An 18,188-nucleotide genomic window follows, 5' to 3' on the forward strand; every position below is an offset into this window, starting at 1 on the left:
ATGAGTGGTCAATGTGTGGAACAGTTGAGTTGAGGAAGACACTAGTATAGATGGCGAAAACTGGGAAGAGTTCCAAGAGGAAGTAAGATTTGAACTAAGCCCTATACTAAGAAAGGAAAGAGGATTTTAAAATGGGAGAATAAAATGATCAACGGGTGAAAGTGGGAATGATTACGTGGTATTCAGGGAATAATCAGTAGGCCAATAGGGCTAGAATAGAGGGTACCTCTGTGAAAGTAGAGGCATTAGAGAGATAAGTTAGGGCAAAGTTATAAAGAGTCTTGAGGGTCGTAAAAGTCATACAGTGGGAAACTTTTTAAGATTTTTGAGGAGAGTAACATGAAGAGCAGAGCTTTTTTTTTTATGTCTAGGTCACAGTATGTAGGGTGAGGCGGCAGAGACTAATCAGACCATTTCTATAGTTCAGGTATGATGAAAAGATGGTGGCAACCATGGAAATGGGACAAAAGTGAAGAATAATGCCAAAGATGATGATGTACTCGCTGAGTTCCTAATAGTTCCAAATGCTCCAAATGCGTAACTCATTTAATCCTTGTAACAACTCTATAAAATAAAATAGGTAGTAGTGTCCTTCTGAATTCAAGCCCAGCCCCTTCCACTACATGGCCTTGGATAAGTTACTTAACCATTCTGAGGCTACTTCTGAAAGTATATATCCACCTATATACAGAGGGTGCCAAAAAAATGTATACACATTTTAAGAAAGGAAAAAACTGTATTAAAATTGTATACTCAATATATGCAAAAAGATGAATGCAAGTCATGTGTATATTCTTTTGACACTCCCGGTATTTTTTAAGATGAGATAAAACAATATAGGTTTCCATATAACCCATGCTTTATAAACATCTTCATAGCTGCTACTTCTTTACATGTATTCCTTTGCTCCCCTGCCCCACGCCCTCTCAAATTTAGGTGTCAGCTTTAATCACTGACTACACTATCTACCTTGGTAGCATCTGGGGTATTTTTCTGTACAAACTTATCACACCTGAACTAAATAATTACTTGTATAATATGTCTATATCCATTTCCCTACTACAGTACAAACTCTGCTCATTCACAACTATATCGCTAGTAACTACCACTAGCCTGCACATAAAAGGTACTCAATAATTTTTTGAAGGAATACATAAAAAGCATTACATTTTCTGATCTCTAATGACAGACACAGATTGTTATGTTATATTCCAATTTTCTGCCTATATTCCTAAGAATTTATTAATCTACACTAAAAGTATGTTGAATACTCCAGATACACACCTCCAATCGCTAGCACATAAGTACTATATATATACATTATATATATATAATGTATATATATATATATATATATATATATATATGTCTATCTATCTATGTCAACTTTAAACAAACCAAGTAGAATAAGACAGAGGTTAGCAATTCAGAATTTGCAGGGCCAAAGCATCCTGGCAACAACTCTGATGATGCTGAACAGTTCGACAAAACCATATCCCTATCAGTTTAAACTAAAAGAAGAAAGTATGACTCTAAGGAAGGGGGAATCCATTAGTTTTACATTCAGGTTTCAAAAATCAAAGTATTCTTTACCTGGAGATAATAAAACTATATGTGATCCTCGTTCCAGTAATTTCAAGAGGAAGTGACAAGTAAATAGAATTCTCATTAGATAATTCTATTACAGTTAAATGAATCGGTATGCTGTACCACAGAAATAGCTTGTTAATTTCTACCTCTGATTCTTTTTCTCCTTGTTATACTACCCTCCTCTCTCAATCAGTGGGCATGGATTCACCCTAGAGAGGTAAGAAAGTATATTTTGTTCAGGATTCAGCCCGTAGGTTTTCTCTGATTAAGCCCACCTTGCTCTGTTCCCTCTTTCAATTCAATATCTCCGTCATCCTTTTGCTCTACATTGCTATTGTACAATTCACACATTCAGTGATGATTTTTTTCCTATTTTTCTCAATATATGTTTATTTCCCCAACTACACTGAAAGTTTGAGGCCTGGACCTTATCCTCCTTTTCCTTCTACATCCTTTGCCCAACCCCAAATTTAAGAATAGCATGTGCTCGCTGATGAAACTGATTAGTATGAAAGCCTAAGTCTATGTGAGTCAAAGAAAATGTTATGCTCAAGAAATAACCCCCAACCCCCACACACAAGGACAACTGATTCCTTCAAGTTCACGCCTAAGAAACTGAGAACACACTTTTCTATGTGTTCACTATTACACATGATGGTTCAACTCCCAAACCAATCCCAAAAGCCGATTAAATGCAGAAATCAAGCTTTTAAGCAAATAAGCCACATCTAGCTCTGAGGAAAGGAGGGGAAAGAAACCAAAGTCTAGGATGAGTTGGAGAGGATATGCGGATTGGGGAAAGGGTTTTTCTGCCTTTTTCTCTTTACTCTCTTCCTTTCACACAAGGGTGGAGTGAGGCAAGCCAATGCCCAGATCACTGGTGGAATCTGAGAGGCACAAAGGAGAAATAAGTTTCTGCCACTCCTCCAGTGGGAAGGGGAATTCATGTGGAAATTCACACACAGTTTGGGTGATGCCCATACTAATGTACCACTAGAGTGTGCGGTAATTTTCAACCTCTTCCTAATTGCACAGTATCTACACAAATGAAGAAAACATTTGCTGCCTCAAAAGATCCAAGCTTTGCATCATGAGTCAGTCATTCTGGCTATAAAACAGCTCACCTTTGCTCAAAACAGAATGTGCTGTAGTTGACAGGGACAAGCTTTAGGGGTTTTATTTTAAAATCATAGGAAGGTGTACGTGTATACCCAGTAGAGGTATGTCTTGCAATACCCAATAGAAGTATGTCTAAAAAATATTGCGCGTAAAACTACATTTATTTAAACAACCTTGAAAACTAGCTCTTTACAGAAAGATTGACCACAGGATTTAGTTAATTCAAATAAATCCCCACTTTATGTAAAAAAAAAAAAGATTTATGTTAAGTAATGTCAGGCTGACTTAAAGCAGGATACAACGATATACAAGTCTATATTTTGTCCAATCAACTATGATTTATGAAATAATGCCAACCACATTTTCATGAGACTACTTATTCTCTCAGTGTAAGAGGAACTTTCCCACTCCTCAGATCCAAAGTCATTCCTCATGATTTTCCTTTACGAGACATATCCAGCCCATACCTTGTGACTCCCACCAGCCCTGACACTAATCTTTTCCTACTCTACACCCTATAACGTTTTTAGGAGCAAGGACATACGTTCTGTGTCTTTTAAAGTCCCTCTTAGCATCTACCACATGACCAGAAAAGCCCTAAGGGTACCAAGAATGAGAGGCAGCTTTACCATTTCCTAAAATTTTAGCTCCCATTTACTGAGAACTATTACTATGTGCCAGTTTTCTAAGAGTTCCTTACATCCCTATCTTTCAGATGAGAAAACAAGCAGAAAGACTGTAACTTGCCCACAGTATACCGCTATAAGAGGAGGAAACTAAGCCTCTAAGATAATCCAGGTCAAACTACTAAAAAAAAAATGTGGGGGTCTGAACATGTCTGGCTACAAAGCTCAAGCTCCTAACCACGACTACATTATAGTTTTCCCAATCTACTTGGAGTTTCAGGAAAGGGTCCTCCCTGGGAACTTCAGGTGGAAATGGGTAGAAGCTGTGGTGGGGTTGGGAGAAGGGGGGAAAAGGGAGGAAGAAAAGGAAAAGTAGAGTTCGGGCTGGAAGAGCCACAAGAAAACTGGTCATACCTACTTGCAAATATGTACCAAGAGGATGCCCAACAGCAGCCAGGAAGGCAAAAATTCAAACCCCAAGCCCTATAATGAAACCTACTTTTCATGTAGTGCCCCAAACACTACAATACAGTCCTAGTTCAATCCCTTTTTTTTACAGATGGGGAAACTGAGGCCCCCAGAGTTAACCGTCATTGCATTCTCCCCCTTTCCCAACCCTCCACGCCAGAGGTCCCGGTGCGCTCCTCTACCCACCCCCACGGCTCTGCTGATGTTGTCCATCTTGCTGGCGACCTGTTGGAAGAGGGGGTAGCAGGTCTGACAGAGGCGCACCGGCCGGGCGCCACGCACCAGACACCCGGTCAGCTCTGCGCTGCTGTTGGCGAAGTCCAGCAGCAGCTCCCGGCACTCGGGATCCAGATCCGGCAGGTCCGGGGGTAGCGATAGCGGCCCCAGCCTTCCTCCCCGCAGCAGAGTCAGAGACAAGTCTTCCACCTCCAGCAACTGCTGCTCGGACAGGAGGTCGTAGAGGACCCTGTGGGAGCTGCTGCCTGAAGGGAGCGTGCCTAGAGCCAGTCCCGACCACAGCAGCCGCACCAGCAACAGCCGAGGCAGTAGCAACCACCTCAGCTGCGCGACAGTGGCGTCGGGATCCATCGCGGAGTTCACAAACCCCAGGACGCTCGCCGCCGCCCCTCCACCCCGAGCCGGTATGGCTGAAAGCCGACGCTTCCGGCTTCCTCGAGCGCAGGCCGCGAGCGGGGTCACGAGGCGCGCGCGTCACGGCCCCGCCTCCGGCGCGCGGCGCCCCGCCCCATTGGTTGTCGAGAGCCTCTCGCGGCCTGCGGGCCGGCGCGCGCACAGCAGCGCGCACACATGGTCCGGCGGCTTCGCGCTTCCAGCGGGCGTGAAGCGCGTGACTTAGGGGCGCGCGAGATCCGAGGTGGCGTCGGGCTGTGGGCTACCGAGCCCAGGCTCGCCCGCGCTGTGAATACAGTCGTCCAGCACTTTGAACAGTTAAATCTCGGGGGTCTTGGCCCTCGATCATCCACCGCTTTGAGGGTTCCCTGCGTTCTAGAAGTCACACCGCAGCAAGACGGACTCGTGGGAATTGCGAGTGAGTTCCCTAAGCAAGCTTGCTAGCAGGTGGATTTGCAGGTGTTTTACTTGGTGTTTTTTTAACACAATTTTCTCCGTCATCCTGTTTGCAAAGAGTAATAACGTCTGTTAATTATTTTTGGTAGTGAAGCCTAGTGTCTTCCTAGCTTTTTTTTTTTTTTAACTCTAAAACTGTCTACAACAGCGCTGTCCCATAGACTTTGTGCGATGATGGAAAGATTCTGTATCAGCGCTGTTTAATACGATAGCCACTAGCCACATGTAGTTGTTGAGCACTTCCAGTGTGACTACTGCGACTGAGGAGCTGTTTCATTTTACTGAATTTAACTGTAAATTGCCCCACCTGACTAGTGATGCTGTGTTGGACAGCGCAGGTCTAAGCTCTCTCACTCTAGACTGGTCCTAGGGTGGCTAATGTCCAGGTTTGCCGGGGTACAGCACAAACCTGCATCCAGTACAAAAACCTAGAAAATCCGCTCAACTTCAAACTCCCACCCAGTTTCTGACAAGCCCAAAGCAATCATAGGGGACACTCTCTAACAAGAGGCCTGATACCATTGCTGGCTGTGAAAACAATTTAAGCTAATGACCTGGAACACGGTTTTCTGACAGGTATCTGACTGATGTGTTTCGTAGAAAATTTTTTCTTGTCTGTTTTGTGTCATCTTGCTTTTATTTTTGCCTTGTGAATTGCAGAGCTGCTGTACTAACTCCTGTTCAGCTTATGGTGCTAGTCTACGAGTATGTTTCTAAGGGTTCTTAGAGTTACTGTTTACCCAGTCTATTTGGTTATTGTTTTGTGTTCCTAAATTTGCTTGTGATGGATAATTTTTTTTTTCGTTTTTTTGTTACCAAGAACTGAATGAGTAGGAAATTTGATTTGTATAACAATAAATCATGCTCAAATTGTCCCAGATTTAGCCAGTGGGAGCCTATTCAAGCTGGTTTCTGTATGTTCTTGTAATGTCCCCATCATCCTTTGAGCACATCTTTGCTTTCTGGCACAGAGAGCAAGGCTACACTTGTGCTTTTCTTGCCCCAAGTGGTGGAATCAGCTATTTCTCCAAGGATCCTTGGTTCATTTTAATGAAAATGACATTTAGAAGCCATGGTCTGGGCACTATGAGTGGTCATCATTATTGGGGTGCCTCTGCTATTAGTTTCTCTCAGTGGACAGAGCCAGGGAAAATACACACAAATACATACATGGGTATGTATGTACACATACATATATGAATACACACACATTTACATTTATATTTATTTTTATATTTATATGTATTTCCAGCCAACAATATTGCTAATTGTTATCTAACACTACAGAGTTCATTCTATTTTGTCCCTTTTCATATTTATAACTCCCTTCTCTGACAGTGAAAGACCAGACTCCCATTATCCTTAATATAGTTATTTGCTCAATCCCTTGGAATATAAGCTAACTCCCAGTCATTGCTGCCCACTCTCCTGCATGGAAACCCTTGTTACCCCATTCAGGAGCCAATACCCTGCATTTGGCCGTTGTTCCCTCCACCTTCACCATGTCCTCCTCCCGTTTTGTAGACACTACATCTTCTTTTTACAGTTTTCTTCTTCTTCCTCATAGCCTGTTTCCTCCAACTAGCTTTTTTCCCTCATTTTTCCTTGAATGTCTGGTGAACTTCGGCTCTCTGCTTATATTTAAGAGACAGGCACTACACAGCTGAATGGAACCTCATGGATAGGGCTCTTTGCCTGTAGGCATCACTATAGGCCAGTGATTCTCAACTGGGAGCAATGTCCATGACCCCACACACACACACTCCTGGAGACATTGCCATGTCTGGGGACATTTTTGGTTGTCACAACTGGGGGAAGGGGTGCTACTGGTATCTAGTGGGTAGGGAGCAGGAATGCTGCTAAACATCTTACAATGCACAGAATGGTCACCCAAAACAAAGAATTGAAAACATCAATATTTTAGATCTTTCTTCTTGGCAGGTCATACTCTCCAGAGAAGATTCTGTTAATATGCTGTCTGGCTGCCAACATTCTGAGATACTGGTGGTAGAAAAACACTAGCAGTCTCCACATTCAGTTAGTAAACTTTTATTTAATCCCATTTTCATTAAATCGCTCCTGCTCTCAAATTTGCTTGTGCCTCTTGGTCCAGAACCCTTCTGTTTCACCCTCTCCAGAGGTCAGAACTTCAGGGGATATCGTTCTGGAAGCAGAGAGCAAAAGAGTTGTAGGGAGGGTATTGTAAACAGACTTTCAAACAATCATCCTGTTTTTAGCTCCTCCTTCACCTACATTTTCAGAGGGACCTGAGTTCCCCCACTTCCTGGGTTGTTTTAGAATTCTATAATGTAATTCACTTGCTTTTTTCCCACTGCAGCTTAGGATTCAGCTTGCTGGTTCTCCTAAATCAGTTGCCATCAGTCCCTCTGCTTTCCAGCTTCTGATATTCTTATTTTGTTTTCTCTCCTCCTGTTCTCTATGTCTTTATGTGTCTTTTTAAAAATCCTTTTACTGTCATTTTGGTGGGATTTCAGGAAGGAGTAGATCTAATAAACATGAGTTCAACTTGCTATCTTTTTTTTTTTAAGATTTTTTTTATTGGGGATTCGGGGATGGGAATAGCTCTGGGGAATTGGGGGAAGGGGAACAGACAAGTTGCTGTCCTTTTGTTCTTCAGTCTAGTTGTGGAGGACGTTGCTTCACTGGCCCAAGTTGGCACTATCATTGCGCTCTTCCCAGGCGTGGCAGATCAGTCGCCAGCTTCTGGACGGCCCCTCACGGCGGCTGCTGGCCGCTCACGCTGGCTGCTGGCCGCTCACGTTGGCTGGCTACACACGGTAGCCCATGGCAACCCACTGCCACAGGGGCTGCAGCCTATGCCGTAGCCGGCGACTCCCGGCAGCCCAGCTCCAGGTTGAGCTGTTGTTCAGCATCTTAGCTGTAGAGGGCAGTGTCACTGGCCCTCATATGTGGGATCCAAACCAGGGCCCTCTGGCATCCCAAGCCAACTCTTAACCAACACGCCACTCAACTTGCTATCTTAAACTGCACTCTCCTCTGTTTTACCTCACTCTTTATTAAAGTAATTAGAATATGTCTCTTATGCCCCACTCCCATATGATAGTCTCATGGAGAATGTGAATTGTGTCCTATTTATAATTGTATACTCAGAAATACCTGGCCTAACGCCTGTTCATAGTAGGCTCTCAATGTATTTGTTACATTGAATTTATGTAATACAAATGCACATCTGCTTTTAATGCTTTTTCCATTGAAACATCAGTAGAAACATACTTTTATTTTCCTAATTTTTTAATATGCAAAAATGAAGTAAATTAACTCCTATGTCCATAAACTTTGAATACCTGACTAGCATAACCTGAATAAATGGAATATGTAAATCATGTTGTTCATTCATGACACTTTACAAAGAGTCTCATGTATGCACTCTTGTGGCCAATCTCATTTCCAAATCTCCTGACCCCAAATAGAGCATTTTATAGCCTCTGCGTTAGAAGATATTTTTAAAACAATGATGTTTAATCACGTTTACCGGACAGACTATCTGGTTTATCTGGTTATAAATGTATCTTTCTAATAGATGAATCTTATTAGAACTTCAGGTGTGTGTAAATATATTTTAAGTAAATATTTGCTCAATAAACAAATGAATAGAAATATATGTAAATGTGTATGCTTCAGTATTTGCATATCATCAGTAACCAAATTCTGATCACTGAATCCATTTCCTAATATAACAAGAAAATCTATTAGATACCTAGTGTATAGTGCTGTTCCTCCCATAGCCAGAATTCCCAGGTCCAGGGATAAAGGGTTGGAAATGGGTGTGGCATTGGTCACTATTACCCCTAGTGACCCACTAGCAAAATTTTGGCTTCCTGTTTCTGTGGCCTTATCTCTGCTAGCCTAGAGATCTTAGTTCCAAAGGGAAGAATGCTTCTACCAGGAGACACAACGATGATTCCATTGAACTGGAAGTTAAAACTGCTGCCTGGTCACTTTGGGCTCCTCATGTGTCTGATCAACAGGCAAAGAAAGGGGTAACTGTGCCGGTTGGGGTGATTGATCCTGACTACCAAAGGGAAATTGGACTACTGCTTCACAGTGGAGGTAAGGAAAGGTATGTCTGGAATACAGGAGATCCCTTAGTGTTACCATGCCCTGTGATTAAGGCCAATAAAAAACCAACAACGCAATCCAGGCAGGCCCAGATCCTTCAGGAATGAAAATTTGACTCACCCCACCAGGTAAACAACCATGACCAACTGAGGTGCTTGCTGAAGGCAATGGGAATACAGAATGAATAGTGGAAGAAGGTAGTTATAAATATCAGCTATGACCACATGACTAGTTATTGAAATGAGGACTGTAATTGTCATGAGTACTCCTCTTTATTTTGTTAGGAGTGTGTGTGTGTGTGTGTGTGTGTGTGTGTGTCTTTGTTTTCTTCCCTCTCTTATTTCCTTATCATATAACATAAGGTATATTTACTTTATGTCATAGTATTTAAGTATTGTTCATTTTATATCAGAGAATTTAAGTTATGGGATATCAAGGAAAAGAGAAACATCACTCAAGGACATTATCTCCTTTTCTGGGAAAGGGGTTAGTCTGTTTTTGGTTGTATGTAGTACAGTTATATCATACTAATTGATAGGTAGAATTATGACTTCGTTATTGTCTTTATTTAGAGGTTAAGTTTTGTTTAAGGAGATGCAACTTGACAAGGTGTGTACTTATGATGGTTAATTTTATATATCGACTTGACTGGGCCATGGAGTGCCCAGACATTTGGTCAAACATTATTCTGTGTGTGTCTGTCAGGGTGTCTCTGGATAAGCTAACATTTGAATGAGTACACTGAGTAAAGCGGATTGCCCTCTGTAATGTGGGTGAGCCTCAGCCAATCAATTGAAGACCTAAATAGAACAAAAAGGCTGAGTTAAGGGAACTTGTGTACACACACACACACACACACACACACACACACACACACACCCATGTTGGTTCTGTTTCTCTGGAGAACCCTGACTAATACAGCTATCTTAATTATAAATAGAAAATAGAAAAGTGATTACACCATTTAAAAATCTTGTTAATTGTACAGTGCTTATTAATAACCACATATGGATTTTATGTATCTCTTGACAATCTCAGAGTATGTTTTATTATTTATTGTTGGTTATCCATTTAACTTCCTGAGATATATAGATTGCTAAAGAAATCAACAAGATGCTATTTCTATACATCATGCCTTTTTTTATATGAAATTTTAAATATTCTTTGTAAGTCGTATTTGTGGTGTACACGACAACAGAAGCAGAAATAAGCAATTGTTACAAACAAAGTAAAGCGTAGAATGTCCATGTCTCAGAGAAGTGGATGTTCTTCAGTTCACCTATGGTAACATTTGGAACAAGTACCACTTGTCATCCTTCCACTGTGCTTTCTTGAAGACCGGGCCAATGTTAAATTGTTTGCTTTGCTCCTTTTGTAAACTATTTTATTTTCCTTCCAATTCTAATTTTTCCCAATTGCTCTATTCAAGTAAAGTCATTTAATCTCCCCTGTTCTGATTGATATTGTAATTATCCAGTTCTTCCCAGCTGCGTCCACCCCAGCTTCATATAAAGAATGGAGAGCTATGCTTTCTTTATTTGAATGATAAAACTAAGGAAAGGCTCATTTTTTTTTCTCCCAAAAATTAGAGAAAGAAATTATCCACTGGAGAAAAAAAAAACAAAAAACAAAAAACATTCTGCAGCTCTGAGTACCATAGGGGGAGATAGCTGTCTCTCCATTTCCTCTCATTAGTCTGCTAACATTTTAAACACTGACAACTATTTAAATTAATTGCCACTTGGTTTTACAGCAGTGAAATACACACACACACACACACACACACACACACACACACACACACACATATGAACCTTGGGCCTGTCAGATGTAAACCAAGATCTCGAAGATCTCATTTTGACTCTCCCTGGGTACCTTGATTGTATTCCTAGATCTTCAGAGACTGGATTCTCTGTGTATTTGAGAATAAGCACTGGCTGATACGGTAGAGGCAACAATGTGACTGGGGGTCTTGCCGATAGGCTTCCATCAAGACAGTCTATCTGTTGGATCTCTTTTGGTTTCAAGATATAGAAACCAGCTTAAATTAACTTAAGCAAAAAGTGGAAAATAAAAGGATGAATCCAAGGCCAATGTCTCAAGATGGGACTGGAACTGTGCATCAGACATTCTTTGTTTCACTCTATGTGTGTCTTTAACTACCAAATATTCATGGTAAAAAAATATGGCTGCACACACTCCATTTTTATATCTCCTGCATTAAAGATTTCAACCTAGACACAGACCAGATCTCTTACTCCCGATTCCAAATTTTCCAAGACTGTCTCTGTTCAGGCCAAACTGTAGCGAGGACAAGGGTTAGACAGTCCTAATTTATAACCATGGCTGCTTGGAGGCTATCCTGTGACCTTATGGATGAAGGGCAAAGGGATAGGTTTGCAGAGAAGGGAAGCTGGATGGCAAACTTAATAGTTTCCACTACAAGGCCTTTCTCTTCCCTCCTAGTGGAAATTTGATCTTAAACGGTAGCCTACTGGAGTCCCTGCTGGGGAAAAGGAAGTGGATAGTATTAAGGTAGGTTGGGTCAAGGAAAGGAATTCTGAGGGCCTTTTGGGGCTCCCTTCAATTCATATCATAAGTGTTTTTTTTAATATAGCTCATTATTTGGACCATTCTTACATAAAGAGAACTAACTGACTGTGACAAATATATGCCCGGATTTTGAGTTATCTTCATATTCAAATATATGTTAATTATCTAGATCAGCTTTGCAGAGATTCAACTCAGCTGTCATAGTCCCTGAAATGATCATAATAGACAAGCAGTGACTCAGTTGTTTCCTTCCTTTAAACCAGTAGTTTCCAGCCTGAGATCCCTGGACATCTAGGAATTTATAAGGGAAGAATTGAAGATCCATAAGCATTTCCAATATTTCATAAAGTCTAAAGGAAATCATACATTTACCTGACATAAAGCCACCTAAAAAAAATTTCTTTGTTTTTGAATGGAATTATATCGAGTCAGGACAGCAAGCCTATTATGCCATGGTGATCTTAAGCTCAGGTTATACACACACAAGATGGATAGAAAAGGTTTCTAAGATACTAATTCCCTACTAAGACAGTCCAAGCTGTCAGAAATCTTTCAAGCCCTAGGACTTTGTACACATAATAGCCTGAAATCCAGTTTAGAGGAAAGCCACTCCTCTTTCTATAGCCAAGACATGTCAGTAAGTCATTTTCAACAGCCTTGAATTCTTCTCTCTTATCTCACCAAGGCTCAAAACTCTATACTAAGTTGCTATTCCATACTACCTTTCAGAAAAGTAATTAATCCCAGTTCAAATGAGAAAGCTTATAATTGCAATATCATTTTTAAATGTACCCTCTACTTCAGTCTTGGAAATGATACATCTAAATTTGAAAAAAGTTAATGGGATTAGAAACAATAATGAAGATACAAATTCAAATAGGAAGTATTCGTTTTTTAAAGCATTGTTTTCAACATAAAGTTACATATTTATTCAAAATTGATTCATATGTGATGGATAAATCACTTCCCAAGTGTGCTTCTTTGTGAGGCTATGAAAAGGGGAGAAATACGGAGGACATACATTAATGAGAGTAAGGTCTTCTCACCCTTAAATACTTGTACAGGATGTTTTTTGTAAAGCAAATGTAGTGAAAATTCCCCCTTTTCTTCCATGAAGCATCTGTGAGTCTTTCTTTTTTAGATATAATGAGTTTTGGTGGGCACATGACAAAGAAGAGGTTCAGTGTAACAAGCAATCATGTTATTTTAAAAAGCTCCATCTCAAATTAAGTTTACATGTGGTAGCTTTTTAGAGAAGGGTGGGTTGCAACATGTGAGCAATTTAAAAGTATAACATTTCATTTACAGGTTCAGAGTAGCTTTCAATTCCCTTACTAGTGTGCTTCTAATTAAATCTTAATTGTACCATTCATTATGAAATGAAAGAAACACTGTTATATGGGATTTTCCATAAGAGGACTCAAGATGGCCCTCATAAAATGGGAATCCAGAGAAAAGGAATAAAATGTGGAAATGAGCCTTAAAATTACAGCCTAAGATTTGAAATTGCATAATTATTAAATTATCACAAGTAATATCTTTTTTGATAGACCCAAATGATTTAAATACATATGATTAGTAAATTACCAGAATTCAGGAGAAGCAGTAAGTAGGTGGCAAAATGTAATAAAAACTGTGTGTGTGTGTGTGTGTGTGTGTATAAAATTTAAGTTGTTACTTTATCATATACCAATATTTAAATCTATCCTTGTGAAGTAAACATTCTTTAAGTTGGTTTATCTTAAAGACAAAAGAAGAAAGGACCAAAAGTGTAAGTGGCCCCATGCTGCTTTTATTGCCAGAAACAGGGTCTTGGTGTCATCACAGGAAAGAATTCAAGGACACACTAAATAAGTCAAGCAAGCAAAGCCAAGCAAGCAGTGGATTTATTAAAAGAAGGGAGATGTACACTCTGAAAATGGTGTGAGAATGCAGTTAGCTAAAGTTCACCTTGAGGGGCAAGATGGCGTCCTGAGTCACCAAAATCAAGTTCTGGCCCGTCTGGTAGGTGCACCTCCACCCTCCTTTGTCTCCCCTTACATTCTCCTTCCTTTCCTTCCCCCACTGTCCTCACGGCCCTATTCTTTCTGCCTACGGTGACACTTTCTCATGGGAGAAGAATTTTGTCTGAATTCTAGGATAATTGTTACACTTGTCTCATGACACCTCTTTGGCATGCGCTTGGGTAATTTATATTTTCAATTAGCATGAAATAATTTTCAAAAATAAATCAGTTCCCCTTCCATTTTTAATTCCTCTTTTCTATGGAGTCATCATTCCTGAAATATGGTGATTCTGAATTTAGAATCTAAATTAGCTTACTCTCTTTTCCATTACCTCCTGCAACTAGCTCTACAGAGAATAAATAAAGTAGTAACTTAAAGACTATACCAAGAAAGACTCCAACAACTTTGTGGAACTGAAGTTGAAAACAAAAAGTGCATTTCTCATATCCAAAGCTAAAAGATAACATCTCAGCCCTAGGCTTTTCTCATAGTCTGGGACTAGGAATTTATTCTTTTTTTGGAAATTAAAAAAAATACAGAACATATAATGTCCCAAATACCCATGCACCCACAACCCAGATTTTAACAATTATTAACATTTTGTTATGTTTATTTCAAGTCATTTTTATATAAGTAATTTTTTACATTCCCCTTTATCTTTCCTCTAATTCCATTCCCTCATACTCCCTCCCTAACCCAGACTATAATCCTCATAATATGATGCATTAGTATTTGTTGTTGCATAATAAAGTACCCCAAAACTTAGTGGCTTAAAACAACATGACTTACCTCACAGTTTCTGTGAATCAGGAGTTTGTGTGGTTTTAACTGGATCCCCTCATTCAGTACCTCTCACAAATCCACAATTAAGGTGTTAGCTGAGGCTACCCGTCATCTCCATGTTCAACTGGGGCAGAATCTGCTTCCAAGCTCACTCAGAGGTTGTTGGCAGGATTCAGTTCCTTGACGATTGTCAGACTGAAGGCTTCAGTTCCTTCCTGGTTCTTGGCCAGAGGCTGCCCTCAGTTCCTTGCCACACGGGCCTCCCCATAGAGCTGCTCACAGTATGCAACTTGCTTCATCAGAGCTAGAAAAGCCAGAACCAACAAGAGGGAAGTCAGTTTTTTTAAACTTAATCTTGGAAGTGAGATCTTATCACTTCTATTTATTACAAGGGAGTCACTAAGCGCAGGCCAAACTCAAGGGGGAGATTATATAGTCATGAAGACTGGGAGGCAGGGATTATTGTGAGCCATCTTAGGGGCTGGCTACCAAATGTATATCTTTCCAGCTTATTATTTTATACTTTTGCATTAATATCCATAAATGAACATTTTGTATATAAATATAAAAATTTACAGTTTCATGTTTTCAGTTTATAAAAATGGTTTCACAGTGTGAATTATTATGCATCTTCCTTTTTTCTCTCAATATTCTATTTTTGAAATCTATTTGTGTTGATCTATTTAGATCTAGTTAGTTCCTTTTAACCACTTCTATAGATTAACACATTTTATTTATAATTCTACTCATTCTTTTTCCTATTAATGGACTTATTTTGGTGTTAACTAATGAATTGACAATGAGCATCTTTGCACATGTCTCTTTGAGTACATATACAAGAGTTTCTATAAATCTGGAAGTTATTTAAATATTATAACATACTTCCAAATTGTTCTCCTAAGTGATTACACCTGTTTATACTAAGGCCAGTAGTTTTAGAGATTCACCTTTCCCCAATTTTCATGCCAACCCTAAATTGATATTACATGATATCTCATTGTTATACATGTTTTTTTTCCCTAATCATCTATAAGGTTGAGCCTCTTTACACGTTTTGATACATCATTTGAGTTTCTTAGCGCCTTCAGTCTCTGTTCACATTCTGTGTTCATCTATTGAGTTGTTTGTGCTTCTCATTATACTTTGATTATGTCTTTTGTCATACCAAAAAAGCTTAATGTAGTCAAATATTAGTTCTTTGCCTTTATGATTTGTAGTTTGTGTCTAGTTTAAGAAACCTTCGGTGACCCAAAATCCTAAAGCTATTCCCTATATTTTCTTCAGTTTTAAAGTTTGATTTTTACACTTCAAGCTTTAATCTATCTGAAATTTGTTTTTGTGTTTTGTGTGGAGTAGGGGGTCTTAATTTTATTTCCATATGGAAAGTAAATTGTTCCAAGATCAACTCATCCATCCTTTCACCCGATTTAAATATCACCTCCATTACAAATCAAGTTCCCCTAAATGCATGAGTCTGTTTCTGTACTTTCTATTCCACTCAGCTGATCTCTTTGAACATTACTGAACCAGTACCAAACTAGTTTAATTGCTAAGGCTTTATAATGACTTGATATTTTAAAGAGCAAGTCCCACATCCTTGTTCATTTTTTTTTTTCAGAATTGTTTGGGATATTTTTAGATACCTTCTTTTCCATTTGCATTTTAATTGGTTTCTTGAGTTGCATTTTAAAAAATCCAGGTGGGGTTTTTATTGAAATTATGTTAAATTCATACATCAAATTTGGGGAAATTGACATGTCCTGAAATCAAGTCTTCCCAAACAAGAACATAATATGTATCTCCATTTTTAAAAAGCCTTCTTATATGCTTCATAATATGTTATAGTTTTCTCCTTTAAAAAATGTATACATCTTTTGTTAGATTTATTCCCAGGTACCTCATAGTATGTTTACTATAGTGAATGGTATCCTTTTTTCTATTAGGTTTTTTATTGCTTATTGCTGATTTATAGAAGTGCCATTGGTTTTTATGTTAGTATTATGTCAAGGAAATGAAACATCTTCATTAATTTTACAAGTTTGCCTATAAATTACCTTAGATTTTTCCAAGTAGATTATGATAGCATCTGCAAATAACACCAGTTTCTACTTTTTCTTTCTGAGTGGACACTTATCATTTATATTGGCCACCCAGCATCGGAACTCCTTTCTGTGTTTGAGCAATTTCCCATTTCAAGAGCCTGGTTGTAGGACAAAGACTGCTCTCTAGGAACGTAAAATATTCCAAACTTATTTCCCAGCCTCAGCTCAGCTGAGGAACAGGCATTTACCGATATTGTAGTGACAGCAATGACCGTAACAGCAGCGATGGAACAGAGCAGGCATCGGTGTTGTAACCGCACGTGAACTTCATGTCTTTAGCATGCATTTCGCGTTAATCCCAGCTCGCTTTGTTTAGCCCCACAGAACTATAACTCACCTACATTCTTTCCCCCAGTCCTCCTACCTGTTCATATACTGTATGTCCCCTCCTTTTCGTCATTAAACCCCCAGGACATTAGGTTCTGGTCGGCGTCAAACTCACTTAAGGATAAAGCTTAGATTTACTCTATAAATTTAAAACTGTTCTAAAAAATAAAGTCTATTGTTTAAAAAAGACTGCTTAGGCAAATTTCCTCTTTCTCTTTTATTTGAGAATAACCTCTAATATCCCCATTGTGGTTTTCTTCTTGATAACATTTTTTCAGGTTCCAAACTAATAAGGTGGAGATTTATTTTGGCATGTAGCAAACCTATACAGTAACTTTTGGGAGGAATGAATTCAGGCATTCTGTACTACTAATTAATAGGAGAGCCAACTATTAATAGTGACCAGGCATAGAAGAAACTATATGAAAGTGTAAGGCTACGAGGTCTTGGCTAAAACTTTTCCCAAACAGCAGTTTCAGATCTGAAATGCTTAAAGATCTGTAGCACAAGATAATCACTGAATTTTGAGGGGAGGAGTTACCATATGAACTATTTCTACTATAAAATAATGTTAACATTGTTCATGTGGAATGTTTAATTTTGAGTAGGACTGCTACCTTAAGGGTCTACACAAGCTGCTCCTATTAAATAAAAATGTTAATCTGTTAGATAGGATTGTTTCAAATTATCATAATGAATCTTGGGAGTACTAGTTTTCAAACCTGGATCCAAGAGTCTTTAAATACTGTTAGGGGTTGAACTGTGTCCCCCGCGCCCAAATTCATATGTTGAAATCTTATCCTCAGTACCTCAGAATGTGACCTTATTTGGACATAGAGTCTTTACAGAGGCAACCAGATTAAAATGAAGTCATTAGAGTGGGTCCTAATCCAATATGGCTGGTGGTCCTTATAAAAAGGGGAAATTTGGGCTCACAGACATGCATGGAGGGAAGACAATGTGAAGAGACACAGGGAAAAGAAGACCATCTACCAGTCAAGGAGAGAGGCCTGGAAAAGATCCTTCCCTCACAACCCTCAGAGGGAACCAACCCTGCCAACACCTAGATCTCAGAGCTTCTAGCCTCCAGAACTGTGAGATAATAAATTTCTGTTGTTTAAGCCCCTCCATTTGTGATATTTTGTTATGGCAGCCTAGCAAATTAATACAATTATCCTTTTAGGTGCTTTTGGAGGAAGGATAGAAGTGGAGGCCCAATTTTCTTTTTTGTTTATTTGTATATCAGATTTCTGAGTAAGATTTATTTAAATGAAGATTTCCAAGCTAATGTTGAAAATCATTGTCCAGAAATGCTTTCTTTTTTTACACATTTTTATTGGGGAATTGGGGGATGGGAACAGCACTGGGGAATTGGGGGAAGGGGAACAGACAAGTTGCTGTTGTTTTGTTCTTCAGTCTGGTTGTGG

At 39.3% G+C, this 18,188-nt stretch overlaps 1 protein-coding gene across 1 annotated transcript in view; it reads right to left on the reverse strand.

The window, feature by feature from the left end:
* Positions 1-4,475, reverse strand: part of OSTM1 (osteoclastogenesis associated transmembrane protein 1) — a 37,424-nt gene extending 32,949 nt beyond the window's left edge. Inside the window, exon 1 of the mRNA XM_019658968.1 lies at positions 3,990-4,475. Within this exon, the coding sequence (XP_019514513.1) occupies positions 3,990-4,391 (402 nt within the window). The 5' untranslated portion in view covers positions 4,392-4,475. The remainder of the gene's footprint in view (positions 1-3,989) is intronic.
* Positions 4,476-18,188: the final 13,713 nt, after the last annotated feature.

The sequence above is a fragment of the Hipposideros armiger genome, unplaced genomic scaffold, assembly GCF_001890085.2.
Source record: "Hipposideros armiger isolate ML-2016 unplaced genomic scaffold, ASM189008v1 scaffold_292, whole genome shotgun sequence".
NCBI classification, from domain to species: Eukaryota; Metazoa; Chordata; class Mammalia; order Chiroptera; family Hipposideridae; genus Hipposideros; species Hipposideros armiger.